The 22314-nt window shown below is 45.9% G+C and overlaps 1 protein-coding gene across 2 annotated transcripts in view; it reads left to right on the forward strand.

Annotated features, from left to right (window-relative positions):
• Nucleotides 1–22314, forward strand: part of CDAN1 (codanin 1) — an 87671-nt gene that overhangs the window by 49789 nt on the left and 15568 nt on the right. For both annotated transcript variants that reach the window (XM_056545832.1, XM_056545831.1), the window contains exons 8-19: nucleotides 1346–1455; nucleotides 2925–3014; nucleotides 5372–5447; nucleotides 6781–6995; nucleotides 10865–10979; nucleotides 12321–12464; nucleotides 12776–12942; nucleotides 13516–13600; nucleotides 13697–13786; nucleotides 14052–14106; nucleotides 15396–15529; nucleotides 21771–21874. In XM_056545832.1, the coding sequence (XP_056401807.1) occupies nucleotides 1346–1455; nucleotides 2925–3014; nucleotides 5372–5447; nucleotides 6781–6995; nucleotides 10865–10979; nucleotides 12321–12464; nucleotides 12776–12942; nucleotides 13516–13600; nucleotides 13697–13786; nucleotides 14052–14106; nucleotides 15396–15529; nucleotides 21771–21874 (1385 nt within the window). The remainder of the gene's footprint in view (nucleotides 1–1345; nucleotides 1456–2924; nucleotides 3015–5371; nucleotides 5448–6780; nucleotides 6996–10864; nucleotides 10980–12320; nucleotides 12465–12775; nucleotides 12943–13515; nucleotides 13601–13696; nucleotides 13787–14051; nucleotides 14107–15395; nucleotides 15530–21770; nucleotides 21875–22314) is intronic.

Below are 22314 nucleotides of genomic sequence, written 5' to 3' on the forward strand. Positions count from 1 at the left end.
CCGTCCTTTTGCCCGGCTCCTTCTCATCCTAAGGAGCGCTTTCTACGCAAGCTGGACGTAGTTCGGGCTGTTCGGTCTTATCTCTCCTTCACTTCTTCGTTTCGGCAGTGTGATTCCTTTTTCGTCCTTACGGAAGGTCGTCGCAAGGGACAACCTGCTTCCAAGGCCACCATTTCTAGGTGGATTCAGTCCGCCATTTCGGTAGCCTATCGCTGTAAGGGGAAGATTCCTCCTTTCAGGGTTGTGGCTCATTCCACACTTTCTGTTGGGGCATCCTGGGCTCTCCAGAATAGAGCCTTGGCCTCGCAAATTTGCAAGGCAACTAACTGGTAGTCTTTGCACACTTTCTTAAGGTTTTACCGGGTTCATACTTTCGCATCGGCTGATGCTAGTCTGGGGCATAAAGTGTTGCAGGCGGCAGTGGATCGGCCGTCTGCCTGATTACTTATCTGCCCACCCAAGAGACGGCTTTGGGAAGTCCCACGGTCTGTCCCCCCCAATGGAGCCGATAGAGAAAAGGAGATTGTTTAACACTTACCGTAAAATCTCTTTCTCGAAGGATCCATTGGGGGACACAGCTCCCGCCCTTTTTGGGTTTTTCTTCTGGTTCTCGACAGTTTGGGGTCTTTCTTTGACCTATTGGTCTCCTCCTATTGCTCTGGAACTTAAACTGACAAGCTCAGAGCCTGAAGGCGGGTATATCCTGCTGGGAGAAGCTGACTTTTTTATTACCATAGTGTCACACCTCCTAGAGACAGCAAGAAACACTCACGGTCTGTGTCCCCCAATGGATCCTTCGAGAAAGAGATTTTATGGTAAGTGTTAAAAAATCTCCTTTTTTTTTTACTGGACAACCCCTTTAAATTAAAGTGCAGTCCTGTAGAAACAATACTGTCCTCCAAATCGTAACATGTCTTAGGGACACTGAGCAGGGCCAGAATGGCAGTACACAGCAATGTACATTTTTAAAATGGCTGCTTTTTCCAAGGATAGTGATTTTGTTCTGCATCATTATTTATTGTGATAACTTGAACCAGCAAATGCAGAGTATGTAAAGTGTTGCCATCAGGACTATAGTCAATAGCTATTAGATTTAAAGGTTCTTTGCTATATTACGCCTGTTAGATTTAAATTCCTGCCTCTAGTGAAGATCCACATACAGAATGCATTTCAGATAATAAGAACAAACATTCTGTCAATATTTCATGCAGCAGTCTGCAAGGAGAGCTGGCAGCGTGGCAAACAAAATATTACGTCAATTGGCTGCAAACGTTTTCTCCTAGTTTTAATACATCTAACACATTATGCAGCATTGCACAAATTTGTCTTTGTTCTAATTTTTCAGGTATCCCTTCTGCTTCCATCAACTCTGCATTCAGTGTCTTTCCAGCCAGAGACTGATAACCGTTCCAATTTTCCAAGTGATCGATCATTCCATATCTTTAAGAAGCAGAGGTGATTTTTTTTTTTCATGCACTTTTAAAATACACTGCTCAAAAAAATAAAGGAAACACTAAGATAACACATCCTAGATCTGAATAATGAACTAATAGTATGAAATACTTTTGTATTTACATAGTTGAATGTGCTGATAACAAAATCACGCAAAAATTATCAATGGCCCCCCAACGAAATGCTACCAGACACCATTACTGACCCACCGCCAAACCGGTCATGCTGGAGGATGTTGCAGGCAGCAGAACGTTCTCCACGGCGTCTACAGACTCTGTCACGTCTGTCACATGTGCTTAGTGTGAACCTGCTTTAATCTATGAAGAGCACATGGTGCCAGTGGCGAATTTGCCAATCTTGGTGTTCTCTGGCAGAAGCCAAACGTCCTGCACGGTGTTGGGCTGTAACTACAACCCCACCTGTGGACGTCGGGCCCTCATACCACCCTCATGGAGTCTGTTTCTGAAAGTTTGAGTGGACACATGCACATTTGTGACCTGCTGGAGATCATTTTGCAGGGCTCTGGCATTGGTTCTTCAGCTCCTCCTTGCATGCTGCTGCTGGGTTGTTGCCCTCCTATGGCCTCCTCCACGTATTCTGATGTACTGGCCTGTCTCCTGGTAGCGCCTCCATGCTCTGGACACTACGCTGACAGACACCGAAAACCTTCTTGCCACAGCTCGCATTGATGTGCCATCCTGAATGAGCTGCACTACCTGAGCCACTTGTGTGGGTTGTAGACTCCGTCTCATGCTACCACTAGAGTGAAAGCACCGCCAGCAATCAAAAAAGACCAAAACATCAGCCAGGAAACATTGGAACTGAGAAGTGGTCTGTAGTCACCATCTGCAGAACCACTCCTTTATTGGGGGTATTTTCCCAATTGCCTATAATTTCCACCTGTTTGTTCCATTTGCACAACAGCATGTGAAATTGATTGTCAATCAGTGTTGCTTCCTTTGTGGACAGTGTGATTGACTGTTACATTGTGTTGTTTAAAGGGGTACTCCGGCACTTAGACATCTTATCCTCTATCCAAAGGATAGGGGATAAGATGCCTGATTGCGGGGGTCCAGCCGCTGGGGACCCCCATGATCTTGCACGCAGCACCCCAGTTAAAATCAGTCCCCGGAGCATGTTCGCTCCAGGTCTGATTACCGGCGACCACGGGGCAGGCGGCGTGTGACGTCACGCATCCGCCCCCGTGTGACGTCACGCATCCGCCCCGTGTGACATCACGTTCCACCCCTTAATACAAGCCTATGGGAGGGGGCATGACAACTGTACCCCTTTAAGTGTTCCCTTTATGTTTTTTGAGCAGTGTATGAGAATTTTGCTTGGTTTTAAGTTTCCTTTTGTGTTCTTTTACCTTCCCTGTGTGTTTATACCAACATCTATTATAACTAGGATTATTTTTGATGCAGTGCAGTGTATTTCTGCAGGCATTAATAATTGATCAATTCATATTTCAGGGATATTTTCTATGAGCTGCTACGTGAGTGGGAAGATTGCCATGAGAAGACAGACTGGGACTTTGAGCGTGGTCTGGGGAATAAGATAAGGTATATTTTACAGATCATTAGTTTGTGCTCTTAGGTTTCTCAATGCACTGACCAGGTCATGCTGTCTTCTATGGCAGTTTGAACATCAAGTTTGAACATCAAGTTTTATAGTGAAATTTAAAAAAAAATTCCTGTTATAGTGATGATCTCTAAGAAATGTTTTCATTTATTGGTCAGTGAGGTTCCAAATGATTGGATCCTCACAATCATCTTAATTAAGGATTCACGTTTGTCTCTGAATGGAGGTGCCCTAGGCCACCCTCTAAGCAGGAAACTACAACAAGGCTCGAATAGGACCCCAGTTACTGTGAAGAACAGGGTCCCAGAGGTAGAACAACCACTGATCATTATGTTAAAGAGTACTCTGGAAATAAAAAATTATCCCCTATCCTAAGGATAAGTGTAAGTGTCAGATCGCAGGGGTCCGGCCGCTGATCCAACTCTATCCTTAGGATAGAAAAAAAAGAACGCACCTCTACCTCTTGCACAAAGATTTTCAGCATAATTAAAAAAAAAACAGGTAATTATTATACATTATGATCATAAAAATCAAGCCTGCTAGCCGCATCATGGCCACCTGTGGGTAATGGGTCTCTAACAAAATGGCGCAGTGCTGGGCGGCAATCACCACTTCCACGACACCAGTGCTCATAGGGGGACCCAGTGGGAGAGCAGCCCGAATACTGCCCAACCTAGCCCCGACTGGGCATCCCCACAAACACGGCAGCAATGGCCGCCGCACAACACCCCACCAGTGCGAACAGATAGCAGCCTCACAAACACGGTGCCAAAGGCAGCATTGGCAAGTGCGACCCACTAAACCCAGGTGGCTGTGACAGAGCTAGGGAGCTTGCATTTTATGATCATTACGTATACTGACGTCCTGTTAGATTCAAAATTATGCTGAGAAGCACAGGATCTTTGTGCAAGATGTAGATGTGTGATCTTGTCTTGATTAGTGGGGATTTTTTAGCGTCAGTTTGCTATGTTCACCCTTTTTCCATTGTCATATTATATATATATAGATTATTTGTTTGTATTGCCATAAGATTTTCTGTATAAATTATGTTGGAAAATTGTGTATATCATACTAGTCTACCCAACCACAATTCTTAACACTGTTTTCCCATTCTGGCGATATGCCATCACTTACCGTTATTTTCGCCATATAAGACGCTCCGGCATCTAAGACGCACCCAATTTTAAAGGAGGAAAATCGAGAAAAAAAAGATTCTGAACCAAATACAATGTAATGTATAGGACAGTGGTCTTCAACCTGCGGACCTCCAGATGTTGCAAAACTGCAACTCCCAGCATTTCCGGACAGCCGTTGGCAACATCTGGAGGTTCGCAGGTTGAAGACCACTGGTATAGGAGGTAATACTCACATGTCCCCGCCGATCTGGACCCGTCATCGCTGCCCTGGATGTCGCCCTCCATCGCTGTCGCCGCGCCCCGGGGTGTCCCCGTCGCTCTGGAACGTCTCTGCTGCCCGGGATCCTCGCTCTCCGTTGCCGCCATCATGTCGCTACGCACGCCGCTCTTATTGGATGATGGGACGGCGTGCGCAATGACGTAATGACGACGGAGAGCGCCGGCCATGCAGGGGATCCCGCCACGGAGCAGTCATTCACCGATCGGACACCGAGGAGGCAGGTAAGGTCCCTCCCGGTGTCCTGTAAGCTGACCGCGGTGGTCCCGAACAGCCCTACTGAGCAGCCGGGTTAGTTTCACTTTCGCTTCAGACACGGCGGTCAGCTTTGATCGCCACGTCTGAAGGGTTAATACAGGGCATCACCGCGATCGGTGATGTCCTGTATTAGCTGCGGGTCCCGGCCGTTGATGGCCGCTGGGACCGCCGCGATATGACAGTGTTTTAATGTGTATTTGCCGTATAAAATGCACCAACTGTTCCCCCCCAAGTTTTGGGGAAGAAAAAGTGCGTCTTAAACGGCAAAAAATATGGTACTTATTGATGTGTTCGTGTTAATCCTAATAATGACTTTAAGTGCTGTGGCTTCTTCTCTGCATTGTCATTTTGTTATGCAGGAGAAAACATGAAGGAAACTTTCTATTGGGGCATGGTTCAACAATGTTGATCTACAACCACCCCTTAGTGCTAGGAGGTAATCTAGTAAAATGCTATAACATTCAGTAATGGAAAATAGTCCTTTAATTTTCATAATTTAAAATTGCAGTGGTAAAGATGGAGATGCGCTGCTATTTATGTTAGCTGAGTATATTCATTATATTTTTATGTTTTGTCAATAACTTATATGTGTTGTTATATTTCCCTTTCCATAATTATTGGTCTGATCTCCTGGAGAAAGACATTGACATTTTTCTTTTTCTTTCAGAGCCATGATGTTTAACCTCTCGGTAGCCTGTAATCACAGTCATTTTGCAAGACTCTTTCAGAGGCAGCTTATTCAGGTAATGAGTGTGTATTTGTACATCTTCTGATATTACATCTTTACGTGATGTGAAAAAATGAATGTTGTCCCTTACGTTCACATCAGCTCGAACATTAGTTGGATTGGAGGAACATCCACATGTGTATGGCAAGCTTATGTCAAGTGACTTAAAGAGGACCTGTGGCCTCCTCAACCATCCTGAGTTTTGATGTTACACTGAGCAACGTAATTTACTGGAAGGGGCGTGCTGTACATGGAGGAGGCTCATGATCCTGCAAGTGGGTGTAGGGGATGATAGGGTTAACAGTACTTGCATTGCTCCTTTTATACTCGCACTGGTGCCCAGCTTTGTACAACATACACAACTCTGCACCAGCATCCCCCTGTGTGCACTATAATACAGGCAATGAGTTGTACCTTACTTAAGATGAAAAAGAGTTGGCGGGCATGCATCATCCAGTTCAACAGTTTGGCCATTATAGTCCATGTTATTCTGTAGAACTGTTGGGCATAGAGGGGACAGTATAGACCTATACTTGCCATAGGCAATGCCTACCTAACACTTTTGGAGACTCAGGACTCCTGGGACCAGGCCACAGCCCTCATCTCCATAACGTTGTGGGGGGCGCACTTCCCATTCCCTTGCCAGGCAGGTCTCTCTCTCTTCTCTCCTGGTACTCGTGTTCCTGCTGGCTTTTCTTTTGGGGTCCCTCTGCATTCTGTTCTGCCCAACGGTTCTCCTGTGTGCTCTGTCCGTCCGTTCCCCCCCCCCCCCCCCCCCACACACACACACACACACACAGTTTCTCTGTGGGCATTTTTGCCATCTGCCCTGTCATCAATGCAGTGTTTTCTTCCACTTGTGCCAACCTACTTTTGTCAGGCAGATTATTTTCGAGGCTTCCAGTGGCAGGAATTCCTCCCTCAGTGGTTCCATGTGTCAGCAGTCCTTGCAGTGCTCCCGGAGGTTTTGCTCCTTTCACATCTCCTCTTCAAGGAAATGTTTGCTGGCCTTGGCTCCACAGGTCTTCACCAAGATCCTAGTGACTCTTACGGCACTTTAAAAAAGTTATAGGGGTCAGAAGATGACAATTTTAAACGTATAAATTTTCCTGCATGTAGTTATGATTTTTTCCAGAAGTACGACAAAATCAAACCTATATAAGTAGGGTATCATTTAATCGTATGGACCTTCAGAATAAAAATAAGGTGTCATTTATAATGAAAAATGTACTGCGTAGAAACGGAAGCCCCCAAAATTTACAAAATGGAGGTAAAAACGAAAGTGCAAAAAAACTGAAAAACTTGTGGTCCGTAAGGGGTTAAGGTAATGTTTTATTTTATCTATTTAGATGTGTAAGGGACCCACTGGAGGTATGGGAGGAGTTGGCAGTGGTGATAATCCTGACCAAGATCTGCTCAACATGCTAGGGTCAGATGACCTGAACAGACTGAAGCGCCTACAGGAGAGATTTGTTACTCCTCAGAGTGTTGGTGGCCCTTGTCCTCCTCCCTCTTTTCCTGGATACCAGGAGTTCTTCAGAGACTTCATTCTCATTGCTGCAAAGTAAGTATTGCTATAATGTTATCTTCCAAAGGGGTTGTTCCAAGGGATCCTTGGTTTAGGATGTAAGTGATTGTGAATTACATTTAACCAGTTGATATCTGTCATCATCACCCTCCAATACAAAAAGGATCAACCAGTCTCCAATATAGAAAGGAGAAGCAAAGAAATAGACCAGAGTGCAAGCATACGGCAAAAACTCAACCAGCTAAGCATAAATCGAGCAAACAGTGAGCACACTCCTGCAATTAAGAAATGAAAAACATATCCCTCAATGAAACATCCCCCCCTCCCCAAATGAAGAATAATAAACAATCAGCAATACCCAGAACAATAAACCTGCCCCACCACATTAATAGAAACATAGGCAAAACATAGGAATTACCGGGGCCACATTACAGAAACACCAGCCACAATATAGTGAGAATTGAGAGCAGGAGTAGCAGTCCGGGGCGGGACCTGGGGAGCCCCTAAGCCCTCTGACGTAGCTGGGATTCATGAGCGTCCAGCCAACGGACAGCAGCATCCACACCCTCAAAGAAATGAGTGGTCCCCATGGTGACCACACAGAGTCTTGCTTGATACACCATAGAATACTGGACATCCAAGGAACACAGCCCCTTCTTGACATCAATAAATGATGGAAGCTGCTTCTGCACTTTCGCCAAGAAGTCCGGGAAGAACATGGTCGTCGATACTGACAGGCTGCCTCTCTCTAGCCAGCCAAAGAATCAAGTCCCTATGCCGATAGTGGAGGAGATTCACAAGCATAGACCGGGGTTGGCCCCCTGGGGGGGAACTGTCTAGTAGGGACCCGATGGGCCCGTTCAGCTTTAATGAGAGGGGTCAGGTTATCAGCACCAAGCACATCTTTGAGCCAGGTTTCCATATATTCTGTGGGATAGTGTCCCTCACACTTTTCTGGGAGTCTCACAACACGCACGTTATTGCAGCGTAACCTATTTTTGAGGTCATCCGCTTTAGCTTTAAGCAAGGCAATGTCCTGACTATGTCTGGTAGTGTCCTGCACCAGAGGAACAACAGCATCCTCAACCTCACTTATTCTGCTTTATGTATCGGAAGTGCGATCAGTCACTTTTTGCAGGTCATGGCGGATAAGAGAAATGTCAGACTGTACAGTTCCCACCTGAGCAGTCAATTGAGAGAGAGTCATGTTACACCGTTGTATCTCAGCAAAGACAGCGGCTAGAGTAGGTTCAGCAGGAGGCCTAGGTGAAGCAGCAGCCGCCAGTGGCAGATAATGCAGGTGGAGTGCTGGGCAAAGAGAATTGAGAGTCCTCATCAGAGGCCTGCAGGAATGCATCATAGTCCTCCAGAGGGTTCAGTGGATCCCCAATATCAGCCATGGGGAGAGGGCACCCCTGTAGTTAGGGGAATCTGGGGATGGCGGCCTCATAGCAAACCTCTCCAATTTCGCCGCCACCTCCTGTTGCAGGGCCAATTTAGTCCGCAGACTAGAAGACGCTACAGCCTCTTGTTGCGAGGTTCCAGCACCTTCCTTATTCTTTCTCCACATATTAGAGGCCATACACTGTAATAGAAGAGCCTCAATGAACATAATCGGGTAGGTCCCAGTAATCACAGGGTAGAAGCAGGTATACACAGGCAGGGTATCGCCAACACAGTCCAGCAAATAGGGGGGTAAGGAGACCTGCAGGCCTGTACTATGTCACAACAGCACCCCAGAGGGTATAGCAGCCCCCCCAGCAGCAGAGTCCAGTATAGATAATAGAGACAGTCGTTAATGAGGAGCAGCAGTATCCAGCACAGAAGATGGAAACAGCTACAGCCCCCAGTGAAGGGAATCCACTCACAGGCCACACAGCATGCACTGGAAGAACCTCCCCCAGTATTTCAGATCACTCCCTGTATCTCGTACTGTGCACCACCACCGGTGGTGAGAGCAGCCGAGAGCGATCTGAAGGAGCCGGCAACAGGAGCAGCAACGCTTGATCGCAGCCCTACGCTGCGCCCTCCGACACTCCTGGGGAGCGAGCAGTCCCTCACAGTGCTCTTGCGCTGCACGCTGCCACACAGAGGCCTCAGCACCGATCTGCCCGCCGGGCGCACGGAGTCGAAGACAAAGGACCATGCAGTGAAGGAAGGAGGAGTCCGTGCGGCAGGCCAGACCAACGGCAAGGACCAGAAGCAGCGATCCAAGATGGTGGGGACCAACCACGCTGCAAGCGGCCCAGATGGTTGGAGCCGGCACCAAGCCCTGGCTACCCGCAGAGAGCAACGGAGCACTCCGCAGCTCCCAGGAGGACCAGGCAGCTTGTGAAGACAACCGGAGCAGGGTTGCAGCAGGGGCCCCGGAGCAGCACAGGGAGCAGGGATCCGGCCAAATGCAGAAGGCCCAGCACCACAGAGAGGCCCACAAGGAGGAGCAGGCAGGCAGCGGTGTCCCAAAAGCACCCAAAACCCACAAGGGAGGTGTCCCCAGAGCAGGGGGGGTCCAGCAGCAGCGTCCAGGCACCCCAAAACCACAGGATGGCAGGGATATTAAGAGGATTCTTTTTAGGATGGCAGGAGCTCACAAGGAACATGTCTGCTCAGGCAGCCATTCAAGCCAAGCACCCGCATGAGTACAAGTACTCGTGCAAATGTTCAGTATTGATACCGATACCAGTATCGAGACATCCCTATCTAAGGCCAAACTGCAGTTACTTTTTACATGGGGAAAGTAAACGCTAGACATTTCTGACAGCAGCTTATAACCTGCAGGAACAAAGAATTGTGAATGTTGCAATCCAATATGTCTGATTCTTCTTTTTCTTGATATCTGTGGGTTTTGACCAACTTAAATGTTGTATTTAGCAAATGTAACGCTTTGCATTTTGCTTTAAATGGGCACTGTCAGATACAAAAAAATTCCTTTTTTATTGAAATCATGGCTTATAAAATCATGACTTTGTCCAAGCTGAAGCACAGGCATGGACTGTAAGTTAGGGTGGGCTAGCACTCTGCTGTGTTCTCTCCTGCCTGAAAGTACTCCTCTGTGCTCTCTCCTGTCTGCTAGCACTCCTTTGTGCCTCTCCTGTCTGATAGCACTCCTCTGTGCTCTCTCCTGTCTGATAGCACTCCTCTGTTCCGTCTCCTGCCTGGTAGCACTTCTCTGTGCTCTCTCCTTTCTGATAGGACTCCTCTGTGCTCTCTCCTTTCTGATAGCACTCCTCTGTGCTCTCTCCTGTCCGATAGCACTCCTCAGTGCTTTCTCCTGTCTGATAGCACTCCTCTGTGCTCTCTCCTGTCTGGTAGCACTCCTCTGTGCTCTCCCCTGTCTGGTAGCACTCCTCTGTGCTCTCTCCTGTCCGGTAGCACTCCTCTGTGTCTATGGGACCACTGGACACCAGGGAATAGCAGCATTTAATGTCTAAATGCCATGATCTGTATAGATCACGGTATTTAAGCAGTTAAATGACGGACATCGGTGCAGTCTCCGATGTCCGTCATTACTGGCAGTTGTCAGTTGCTGATAGCAGCGGACAGCTCCCGGTCATGATGAGGACCCGACCCACAGGCCCCCATCATGGTCGCCCACCCGACCCATGTATGTATGTTATGGGTTGGGAAGGGGTTAAAATAGCTTGCTATATTTTAGAAAATGTATAATAAAGGCAGCCAAAGGTTTCTTGGCCATGTTTGTGTTGCATTCATTCTATTGTAGAAGTTTAATTTGTTTCTTCAGTCTTTTCCCATGTTGTTAGGTTGTTATTTCTATTCTCTTAGCAGTGTGCAAATGGTGATAAAATGTATTAAATTACTAGAAAGAACTGGTATATATTATGTTTCTGGGCAGTTTGATCTCATACAGCTTTCTCTGACCAGTGTTTATTATATTGCTGATGCAGCTACCAGTTTAATCAGCACCTAATGGATAGTCTGTGCCAAGAAATACAGGAGCTGGATGCCAATTCCATTATGGGACGTGAGACAACAGATGCTGAGTCAGATATGGAAGAACAGGTAACACAACATGCTGAGTAAAGATTCACTAGGGGGAGATTGACGTTTTTATGTGGGCTAAGGCTGGGTTCACACGCTTCATTTGAATTGCGTTTTAGATGTGATTTTTATAAACATAAACAGACTGCAGCACTGAAACAATTACTAGAATAGTCTGTATTTTCTAAAGCAATTACTAACTAATCAAAGAGTAGATTTAAATTGCATGATTTTAAATGAAATGGTGGCTAATTGCTTAAGAAAATACACAGGCTATTAATTGTTTCAATATTGCAGGCAATCAAAATACACATCCAATGAATGCAATTCAACTGCAAAGAGAGAACACAGCCTAATGGTAGTTACACTGCTGGATTTACGTAAAAGGTCACTGGAATTATCAAACATTTTAGCAGTTGCGGTCAGAGTGCTGAGACCCCCACCAATCAGAGAAATGACTGTTGAGAAGTGCACGGCATAGCTGTTCACTCCTCGGCTCTTAGGAATCTTTATCTCCCTTTTCTATTATAAGTCTATGGATCAGTGAAACAAAGATTGCTATGAGTCAGGTAGTGAACAGCAATGCCACGCACTTCTGCCTACTCCATTCTCCTGATTGGTATGGGTTGCGCTGACCGATGAAAACTTTTGACATGTCCCTCTTGAAATGTCAAAAGTATTTCCAAGTGCCCATTTGAAGCTTAAAGGGATACTCCGCCCCTAGACATCTTATCCCCTATCCAAATGATAGGGGATAAGATGTCAGATCGCCGCGGTCCCGCTGCTGGGGAGCCCCGGGATTGCCGCTGCGGCACCCTGCTATCATTACTGCACAGAGCGAGTTCGCTCTGCACGTAATGACGGGCAATACAGGGGCTGGAGCATCGTTGCGTCACGGCTCCGCCCTCGTGACATCACGACCCGCCTCCTCAATAGAAGTCTATGGGAGGGGGCGTGGCGGTCGTCACGCCCCCTGCCATAGACTTTCATTAAGGGTACGGGCCATGATGTCACGAGGGGGCGGAGCCATGACGTAACGATGCTCCGGCCCCTGTATCACCCGTCATTACGCACAGAGCGAACTCGCTCTGTGCAGCAATGATAGCGCGGTGCTGCTGCGGCGATCCCAGGGGTCCCCAACAGCGGGACTGCGGCGATCTGACAGCTTATCCCCTATCCTTTGGATAGGGGATAAGATGTCTAGGGGCAGAGTATCCCTTTAAGAGGTTATTCAGTGGTGGTGGGGGGGGGGGGGGGGGGGAATACAGTAAGGTTTGTTTCCTTAGAGATTAAAGAAGACAGACTTGGTTATAGCAAAAAAATGTATTTAAGCAATGTCTGTCTGTTGTTAATGTGTTATAGGATGAAAAAGTACGCTTTGCTTCAATTCTGCTGACTCTACGGCTTTTGGCAAAGTTTCTGGGGTTTGTGACTTTCTTACCCTATAGAAGCACAGAACATCTCTCTAGTGAATTACAAGAATCTGCAGTTTCCTTACGGAATCAGGTAATACATTTGAAGACTGGACTTCAAATATAGCAAATGAATGTTGCCTATAGCAATCAGTAGCATTGTTTCTTTTGTTGCTACGACCAACTCTTTACAAGTTGGTGTGTGTGTGTGATTGCTTTAAAGCAATCTGGTTGCTATGGGCAACTGCACCACTCGTCCTCTACATAGGTTTTGTTAAATCTTCTTCTTTATTCTTACCCTCTCACTTTTCTGTCCTTTTTATCTCGTTCTCTCTGTGTAGATCTCTTACACATTTCATAACCGCTTCTTATTTGACTACATGATCCTTTTTTGTTTCTCCCCAGACCCTCCCAATGTTAGATGTGTTGCAGTTGCTCAGGCGTGCCATGCAGGACCATCGCACAGTGTTGACTGTTCCTTGGGCAGTAGAATACCTTTCACTGGTGGATTGTGTTGCACCTTACCTGAGTTATTACAGAAAGGTGTTTTGCCTTTTACTCCACCTGTACAGGTAATAGTGTCATCTTGACTATAATATACAATCCCAGACTTGTTTATGTCTTATCATGTGGTTTAGAACTGGTGTAGCAGTCAAAACTACATTTTATTTCTAAAGTAGAGCGGCAGATCACAGGTCTTTCCTTCTGTAGCATGCGAGCCATGTTGGGGTCCTTATTGCTGTGGTCCTGCAGCTGGGAGTGGGGCAGGATTCCCTGTTGTGTAGATTGGTTGGTGTAGCATTATCTCCGATCTAGTGGATATGTGATTAATTCTTATGGCTGGGATCCTCTTTTAAATTGTGTTGTCTCCGTGTATTTTATATCATGCTTTAGTTTTATTCCCGTTCCCTTTTTATTAGGTCTAATCTGTTTGTAATACATATAGTGACTTGATGGTACCACACGTCACATGTTCATACAATGAACTACACAGTGGCTTCTACCGTACTAATAATGTTTGTTTTCATGGTTAGATGATTTATGCTGTTTTTATCAGTTCTGTCCTGACTGCTTTATGTAGTATTATTCTAGTGGTTGTCCTGTCAGAAGCATGTGATAACTTTTGTTTTCTTTTTGTTGTAAAGAAATAAATTGATCCTGGCTGATGAGAAAGAGATGAGTTTGTTAAACAAGCTGCTGCTTCTTGCGGTTCTGGGCTGGCTTTTTCAGGTACCATATTTACAGCTCCAGAACATTGTTATAATGAATCCATATTAACCAACGTATAGTCTGTTTTCTTATCTTATGTGGCTTATTCTTGTTAAGGTGCCAGAGCTGCCAGAGGAAATGTTTTTCAACAGTGAAGCAGTTCAGGATGAAATCTCGGTAGACTTGTTGGTATCCATACAGGGGCTGGTAAGTGGGTTGTGTGTTACATACATTGTGTGGAAGAAAATGTCTAGACTTGGTCTTTTACATCTTCTCATTTTTTATTCTGTTCCATGTTGTTACTTCTGTTTTTGGATAATCTGGTCTGTGATTAATATGGCTACTACTGCCCCTCCCCTTGGGTGTTGTCTCTGTGTTATGAAAAATTTGCAAGTGGAATTTAGATGTCTAACTGGTGTCTGTTGTGAATCTATGATAAGTTGAATAATAATTTTGTATTTCTGTTATGTAGGACAGTGTACAATTGGTGGATCAGCAACTCTTATACAACTGTTGTCCTTATATTGGTGAGTATTATTTGTCATGTTACAGGTGTAACTTAACCAGCTCTAGGATGATTTAACCCGAGACCTACAAAACAGTGTTTCTTTCCAACTAGGAATCTTAGAATTTGACTGGGAATGTATGCCAAGTCAAATCTTTCCAGAAGAAAAGAAAACAAAATCTGTCGGCAAATGTTTTTGGGTCTTTGCCTCTCGTCGGTACCTTTTGGTCCCATAAAGATAAGCCAGTCTCCCAGATGGAGAGATTTCTTGCTTTGCCTACATTCCCAGTCATGTTCCAAGACTCCTAGTTAAAGTTAAATACTGTCTTTAATGGAAAGCCACCTGCAAAAGGTGGTGTGTGTGTGAGAGCTGCTTTGCAAATCCTTTCTTTCCAGAATTCCCAGTGGAGCATAAATAATCTATAAGTCTCCACATATCTCTATGATGCTCTCCTCATAGAGAAAAAATTACTACTTTGGTCATGGGGATTTCTAGAACACTAGACATGGAAATCATGCACTAGGCATAACACAGTGTATCGCAGGTAGAGAATACAAACTAGGCACTCTGCGTGTGTTGTGTTTAGAGAGTGATGCATGAAGGGGATATATGCCTGGCATCTTGGGGTGCACTTACATGGAACAAAAAGGCTAAACTATTGCAGGCAAATGAGAAAGAGTAAGCACTCACCCGATAGTTGATGTTGTAAGGGAGTTCTTTATTTCATGGTACTGAAGTGGAAAAGATCGGGAGCTCGTGGGTCTAACGCTCCTGTTTTGTGGGTGATCTGCTTGGTCACACCCACGAGTGCTGCACACGGCCCCAGTTTAAATAAACTAGAAGCCAGTTCGACAGTTCTGCTCCCTGCATCCCCCTGCCTGTGTCACATGATCGAGATACTCTCATAGACTTACTTGTCAAGTTTGTCTCAATCATGTGACACAGAGCCAGAAGAGAATGCGCTGAGCGCAAACTTCTCCTTGCTCGTTCTCTTGATCGGCGGAGGCCTGAACACTCAGACTCAAGCTCATCAAATCTTTTGAGATATTACTAAGACATGTCAAATGTTTTTCCTTATTACAGTGGCCATTTAACCTAATCACAGGACTTTTCCCTTCAGACTGTGTATGTACAATACAAAAAAAGAAACAAACTATTGGTCACAAGATTTTCCGAGAAGCGGAGCATTAGGAAAGTGCAACTACCTGTTCTAGACAATCAAATTGAGCGCCACTGCTTGAGATTTGGATTAATTGAATTTCTTACTATAAATTCAGCCATCTCTAATACCAATGATTTTTTGTCTGCAGGAGAACTGAAGAAATTGCTTGTTTCTTTTGTGGCTGGCTGTGGAGCAAAGAATGGAGGTTTTATAAGAAAAATCACCCCCACTGCTGCAGAGCCTCTGATGCCAAAACCAACTTTATCACAAAAAAAACTTCAGGTAAATTGTCCTATTAGATGTTATCATGAAAGTGATTCTTCATGTTTATCTGAGCAAACAGTGTAACAAAAGAGTAGTTATCAGCTGTCATAGGAAGTAGTCCTGTCCTGGAAGGACATCTTCTATGATCTTCATACATTTTTTATGAGAAAACGGCATTAATCATAAACAAGCAAAATAATCCTACTTATTTCTTTTAAAAAAGTATTTATTTTAGTTTTGCATTTTTAATGTACATACACTACAAACATGAACAACAACAGACTCCGTTGGTCTCGGGGACTAGCTGTAAAGCACAGACAGGGAATCAACTCTACAAAAGTGAGCACCAGCAGGGCACATCTGAGAGCGAACCAGAGGAGGCCCAACAAAGACAAACACGCACAAAGACGCGAACACACATCCCGGCAACCCCGACCCCTCCCCCTAGAGGACACCAATATACCATTGAAACCTACAGGGCTAAACTAGTTGGAGGGTCCGCTGACACATCCAGCAGAGGCCAAGGGGTCCATACTCAAAATCCTACTTATTTCTGATAACTACTACCTGTATGTGTTTTTATATGCATGTTTAGAAGAGTGGCGATACAAAAAAGTGCGGCTATTCCTCTGCAATCTGCGCATCTGTCCAGGGACCTAGGATTTGCTGCCATGTTCTTTTCTTGATCAAAACTCACTGACACAGAATCTGCCACATGGGAATGGGTCGTCCAAACAATACACCCTAAAGGGGCAACTTGAAGAAACTAATTTTGAGGGACTTAAACTGTATCTAATAAGAAGTTGTGGTGCCCACTAGAGTATTCTGATCCAACATGATGTCCGATCTAATGTGAATGCTCCAGATTAACTTCTCTTCTCTTACTCTAACTTGACATTCAGTTGAATTCACTGAAATCTCTGATTCAATTCATTTAGTCTGCATTATTAATTTTGGGGGGGAGGGAGATAATTCTCTTTAAAAGATGGCCTAGTTGTGGCATTTTTGTTCTGCTGTAAGTGTGAATGTGTTATCTAATCAGTGTAGAATACAGTCTATCATGCATGAAACTGATAATAAAGAATAACAGGTCAATAGGCAACATGTCTCCATAACAGAGGTATCTGGAGTACCTGATAACCGATTGTTTAGTTGCTTTTCATTTACTCATATTGTGGTGATCGCCTTTGTATTCTACGCAACTTATTTTTAATATTTTTTCAAAGTAGTGCTGCAGTGTAAACCATGGAGGAGGAAAAGAGCAGCATGTTGAGCCTATGATGAAAGAGAATATGTATATTTCAGGCTACCTCAGATTTAGAATAATACAGCTAACCTTCTGTGTGATCATAACTATGCTACAGCAAACATATTGTCAGCATTGTATGTGTAATAACTAGTAATTGTGACTACACTTGTTGATCTATTTTGTTGGATAAAAACAACCACATTTCTAGATCTCTCTTCATTGGGGGACACCGATTCTGATGGGTATATGCTGCTGACACTAGGAAAAAAAAGGCGGCTCCTCCCTGGCAGGATATACCCGCCCACTGGAAGTGAGGTAATCAGTTTTAGCTAGTGTCAGTAGGCGGCAAGACACATGTTTGGAAGCTCTCCCAGACTTGGTCTATTATTTTCTGATTTTCTAGTTAAGTACGTCTATTTTTTCCTTGTTATTTTTATAGTTTGGGTGACAGGAGCATGGTACTACCTGATCTCCCACATGCGACAAAGGGGCACGGAACATAAGAGTATAGGCCGTCAACCCCTTATCGCCAAAGGCCAGCGCCTGGAGGTAGTACCCTGGATCCAGGTCCCCCACTTGCCCCTGCCTGCCCCGCTATGGCAGCTTGGCGTGATGCAGTGCAGCCTTTGGCTGGCTGAAGACTTCAGGGTGAGTATGAGAAGACTGAGCCCCTCCCTCTTGCTCATCTGGGGGTCCCCTTTCTCTGTTGTGCCCAGCTCCTCAGCTGCCATTTACATGTGGCTGTCATGAGCCAGACCCCTCATGGGTCTCGGGGCAACGAGTCTCCGGTCCCATACGACCGGGTGCTTCTCCGGTGGGGGGGGAACCGGCCGTGTCATTCAGCCAGTTCCCCAGCCCAGTCCCTGTAACAGCCGCAGACCGTGCGGCCGGCACCCCGTTTATGCGGCCGGGTGATGTAGGGGGGCGGAGCGTCTTGCTACATGTCCCCTGGCCCCCCTATGCTCCTTACAGTATGAGGCCATCTCTGGGGGCAGCGTTCCTCCAGCGTGCCCTCCCTTCTCAGCGGGCTGCGCTACCTGTCAAAGTAAAAAAAATAAATAAAAATAATCACCACTGATCACTCAGACCATTTGGTGGCGTTTAGCCATAATTGTATTGCGCCCTTGATTTTTCATTGCTTCTTGTGAGCTCCCCCTTGTGGCAACCAATCGCTATTACAGCATTGGTCTGTCACATCTGTTTTTATCAGTTTAATAATCTGCAGGGTCCCTTTTCTAGGGACGGTATTGGGGGTCGCTTTATTTCCTTCAGTCACCCTGTACGGTGACCTACTATAGACTATTTACATTCTCAGTTGAGGTATGCCTATGGCGTATCTATTTTCTGCAAGGTTCTCACTCACTGTCAGGGATCTTATGCGCACCGACGTGGCGGGTTATTGCCTATCGGGGATATATTCAGTGACTGTTCTCCCCTACCACTGAATGCCATACCATGCCCGTCGTGCCCACAGCCGACTTACACTCCCTCCCTACCAAGGCAAGACACTGGTCGTTTGCCCTTGCAAGCGCTTTTGCATTCCTGGCGGACGCTAAGGATGCTTTGTCTGGCCTGCCGGTCACCCATCAAGAGGGTGTTCTTGGCGTGTCATACAATATGATTCCCTCATCCACAGGCTGCCGCATCCACGGCTGATGCTTCGGATCCTCACGTCCAGTTACGAGGTCTCCGTGGAAGTGTCCCTGTGTGGGCATGGCTTGGACCTGATATTGATATGCCGGTCAGTAGTCTCGCCTGTCACTCATCTCTAAGCTGCTGTGTCCACGTCTGGCACTCAGGTAACCCACTGCTAGTGCAGGGTGTCCAACGGAGTGACCTGTTGTCTATGGACCCATACTAGTAAGCCAGACAGTGGTCTGCGTGGATTCCTCCGCCACCTGTCACTCATCACCCAGCTGATGTGTCTGTTCCGGTACCCCACTGCTGTGCGAGGGGTACGAAGAAGTGCCCCAATGTGTCCTATGGACCCTATATGGGGTAATGGGGATACCATCCACGGCTCCTCAGCCTCTCCTGATCTCCCAGGGTGGCGGGGATTCTATCCATGGGGTTCCCCTTTTCGCCAGCGCCTGGAAGTGTACTTGTTCAGCCAGACTGTTGTCTACACGGTCTCCGCTGCTGTTGGTCTCCCATCTCCGGGCTGCCGCTGGCATGGCCAGGTTTCCCATACCTCACTGCTGGTGTAAAGAATCTGGATGAGGGTCCCGTCAGGTACTCGGGACTGATGCCAGTCAGCCAGACTTTCCTCTGCTGGGTCTCTTACACCGTCAGGTCACCCGTTAGTTTGGCCGCAATCCAGTACCCCACTTTCTATGTGAGGGTTTGAAGGTGTGACCCTGAGAGTTCAAGAATCCTATACCAGTCAGCCAGACAGTTGTCTGCATGGTTGACTACTACTTTGGGTCCACTACCATACACTTTCCACACCGTGGACGGAAGTTCAGGTAACCAACTGCCAAGGTGTAGTTCTGAGTGAGTCACCCCATGTTGCTCCATGGGCTCTATACTATGCACCACATACTGTTTCGCATGGTTCCCTCCTTTTCCAGGTCCCTCTCTACATGTCGGCCGCTCTCTTGGTTGAAGGCTGGTAACCCACTTTCTGTGTGGTTCGGAATGCGGGACCCAGTGTGGCCATGGTCCCTATGCCAGATAGCCACACTGTGTCTGCATGGTTTTCTAATCCGCCAGGTCACCTTCCCCATTCTTGCCGCTCCCGCGGCTGCAGTCTGGTGACTTATTTTCCATGTGAAGTTCCAAAAAGTGTGTTTCGATGGTTTCATTGGACCATTTATACCTGTCAGAATGTGACTGCATGTTTCCTTTCCCACATACATCCTTAATCTCTTGCGTCTGTGACAGCAGTCCTGGTGTGTAGCACCATTAGGAGATGGGGTGTGGGCGTTTCCAGCAGGTTCCATGAACTTTCACAGCAACAGCAGCACTCTTCCCCTTTCTAAGGGTACAACATTGGTCTGCTAGGAGCATGGTTGTGACACACCGTTGGGTGCTGAGCCTGACTTCCATACTGCCGGACTTCTTGATGTCTGCGTGGTTTTTCGCGTCTGCAGTCTTAATACCCCACTACTATCTGGCGGTAATCATGTTTGTGTCCCTACGTATGCTAGGCCTCTCTGCATGTGTACAGCCCACCTTTCCTTTTTTTTCCGGTTGGGGTATGCCTCGGGCCTTCCTGTGATCTTGTTTCCACAGGTCTACGGCGGTTGAGCACCTCTGTTCTGGCATGGGACCTGATGGGGCAACACAGTCAGTTCAGACACCCCCCCCAATGCTTCCAGGTATCGGTTCTGGGTCCCTGTGCAGGATGGTTCAGGCACCAGCCCTGTTGCCTTAGACAATGACCAGGATGGCTCTGTTGACACCCTTCTGGTCCAGGGTCTCACCATGTTAGGGTGTTCCTCTCAACGCTTTGGTTGCAGTGTGTGCGCTTCTTGCATTCATAGTCACGTCTCTGTATCTTTTGCCCAGCACGAGTGTCCAGAATTCCAATCTCTCTGGGGACACAAATTGGTTCCTCCGTACCTCGATATGTTTTTGCAGGGTTCCTGGGGGCTACATCCACCCAGTTCTTTCTCCCCTTGCCTTCGGGCAGCATTACCCTGCTCCTATAGTGCATGGCGCACTTTGACCATCCCCCTCCCACAGGGGGCGATCAGGGAGCTTGGCATGGTCTGTGCCTTAGTTTCATCGCGACCACCCCTTGTTTTCCCCTCCACTATATAGGTGGGGTACCTGGCTGGGCCCTTGTTTTTGCTGAGAGCAATCAGCTGAGCTGCGCACTTTTGCAGCCTGGCTCTCTTCCTGTTTCTTGGTTATCTACTGCTGCTCATGCAGACTTGGCATTCTCCTTTGTTGGAGTAGTTTATGCAATCGTGTATCTATTTACAATTGATCACTACATGTTCACTAATACCCTAAATTTACCATCCATTAATAATTAGAAACTTAAAAAGTAACTTTTATTCTGCCAAAAAAGTTAAAAACCACAGCAGGTGGGTCACAACCACGATATCTCCAATACTAATTCAGTAAATATGCATGACTCTACATGCCACTTGACCATATAACTTATGCTCTTGTTGCATCTGCAGTCTGCAGCTAATAGGTTGGATATCTATTGGACCCTACTGCTGAATTGTTAAAAACTATAACACATCACTACACCCCCCCCCCCCCCCCCGACGTTTCGTAAAGTGGATTTATCAAGGGCCATGGGGCAAATGGCCCCATAGCCCTTGATGAAGTTACTTGTCTGTGGAGTAAGTTCTTACTCCAAAAGACACAAATGGCCCCATAGCCCTTGATGAAGTTACTTGTCTGTGGAGTAAGTTCTTACTCCAAAAGACACTACTGTCTTCTGGAGTAACCTTCCTTTTTGTTTCCCACTCTGTTCCCACCCTGATGGGATGTTGCTTTGCTCCGCTCAGACTGCTGGGGTCCATGTCCAGGTTGGTCTCCTTGTCTAGGACACTATCCTAGTATGCTGTGGCTTGCCTTCTTTTCTAGGTCAGCCCTTCTGGTTCTTTGGGCCTTAGTGATGGTTGAGTAATCTTTTCCGGTTCTTGTTTTTTTTTTATCCGGGATTCTTTTCTAGGGTCCTTCGGCCATATTTCTTTGTTGGCTTCTCCTACTGCTTTGTAACAAAACTGATTACCTCACTTCCAGTGGGTGGGTATATCCTGTCAGGGAGGAGCAGACTTTTTTTTCCTAGTGTCAGCGCCTTCTAGTGGCAAGAGCATATACCCATCAGTATAGGTGTCCCCAATGAAGGCTACGAGAGAGATTTTACGGTGAGTACAAAAAAATCTCCTTTTTTTTTTTTAATTTGTGGTCATTTTTATTTCCCACTGTCCTAGTATCTATTAGAGATATTGTTTTGTCCAGAATATAGACAGTGTTTATTCAAGTCAAAAATTAGATTAGATTAAATTGTAAATATTATATATTTTTTTTTCATGTTTTACACAGGCGGAACTGGAACAAGCATTCTTCCATAACCAGCCGCCATCTCTGCGCAGATCCGTTGAGTTTGTGGCTGAACGTATTGGATCCAATTGTGTCAAACACATTAAGTTAATACTTGAATTTTAAAAACATAGATAAGTATTTGTTAATATTCTGACTGTGATTGAGTTTCTGGCTTGGAAGACAAGTTTCATTATCTAAATAGGTTCAATATTCTGCGCTAATAATTAGTATATAATCTTAGGGCTTAGAGCTCAAGTTTTCTATCATCTAAATTCCCTGCATAGACATCAGTTTATAGTCTTAATCTAATACAAAAGACACTGCCTGCCTTCCTGCAGCCACTATTACAGAGCGCTAACTGCATGTTAATTTACATTGAATTCAAGACAGTACCTCTCATGAACTGTAGCTCTCAGGGGCTTTTTCATCATGACATATCAGGAGTTTTGATTGGTAGGGGTCGGGTGCTGAAACTACCAACAATTTCTAATACACTCAATACCCATTTGGTTTCTCTGATATCTTGTGTATTGTTGCCGATGCA

Source organism: Hyla sarda, chromosome 11 (genome assembly GCF_029499605.1).
Source record: "Hyla sarda isolate aHylSar1 chromosome 11, aHylSar1.hap1, whole genome shotgun sequence".
NCBI classification, from domain to species: domain Eukaryota; kingdom Metazoa; phylum Chordata; class Amphibia; order Anura; family Hylidae; genus Hyla; species Hyla sarda.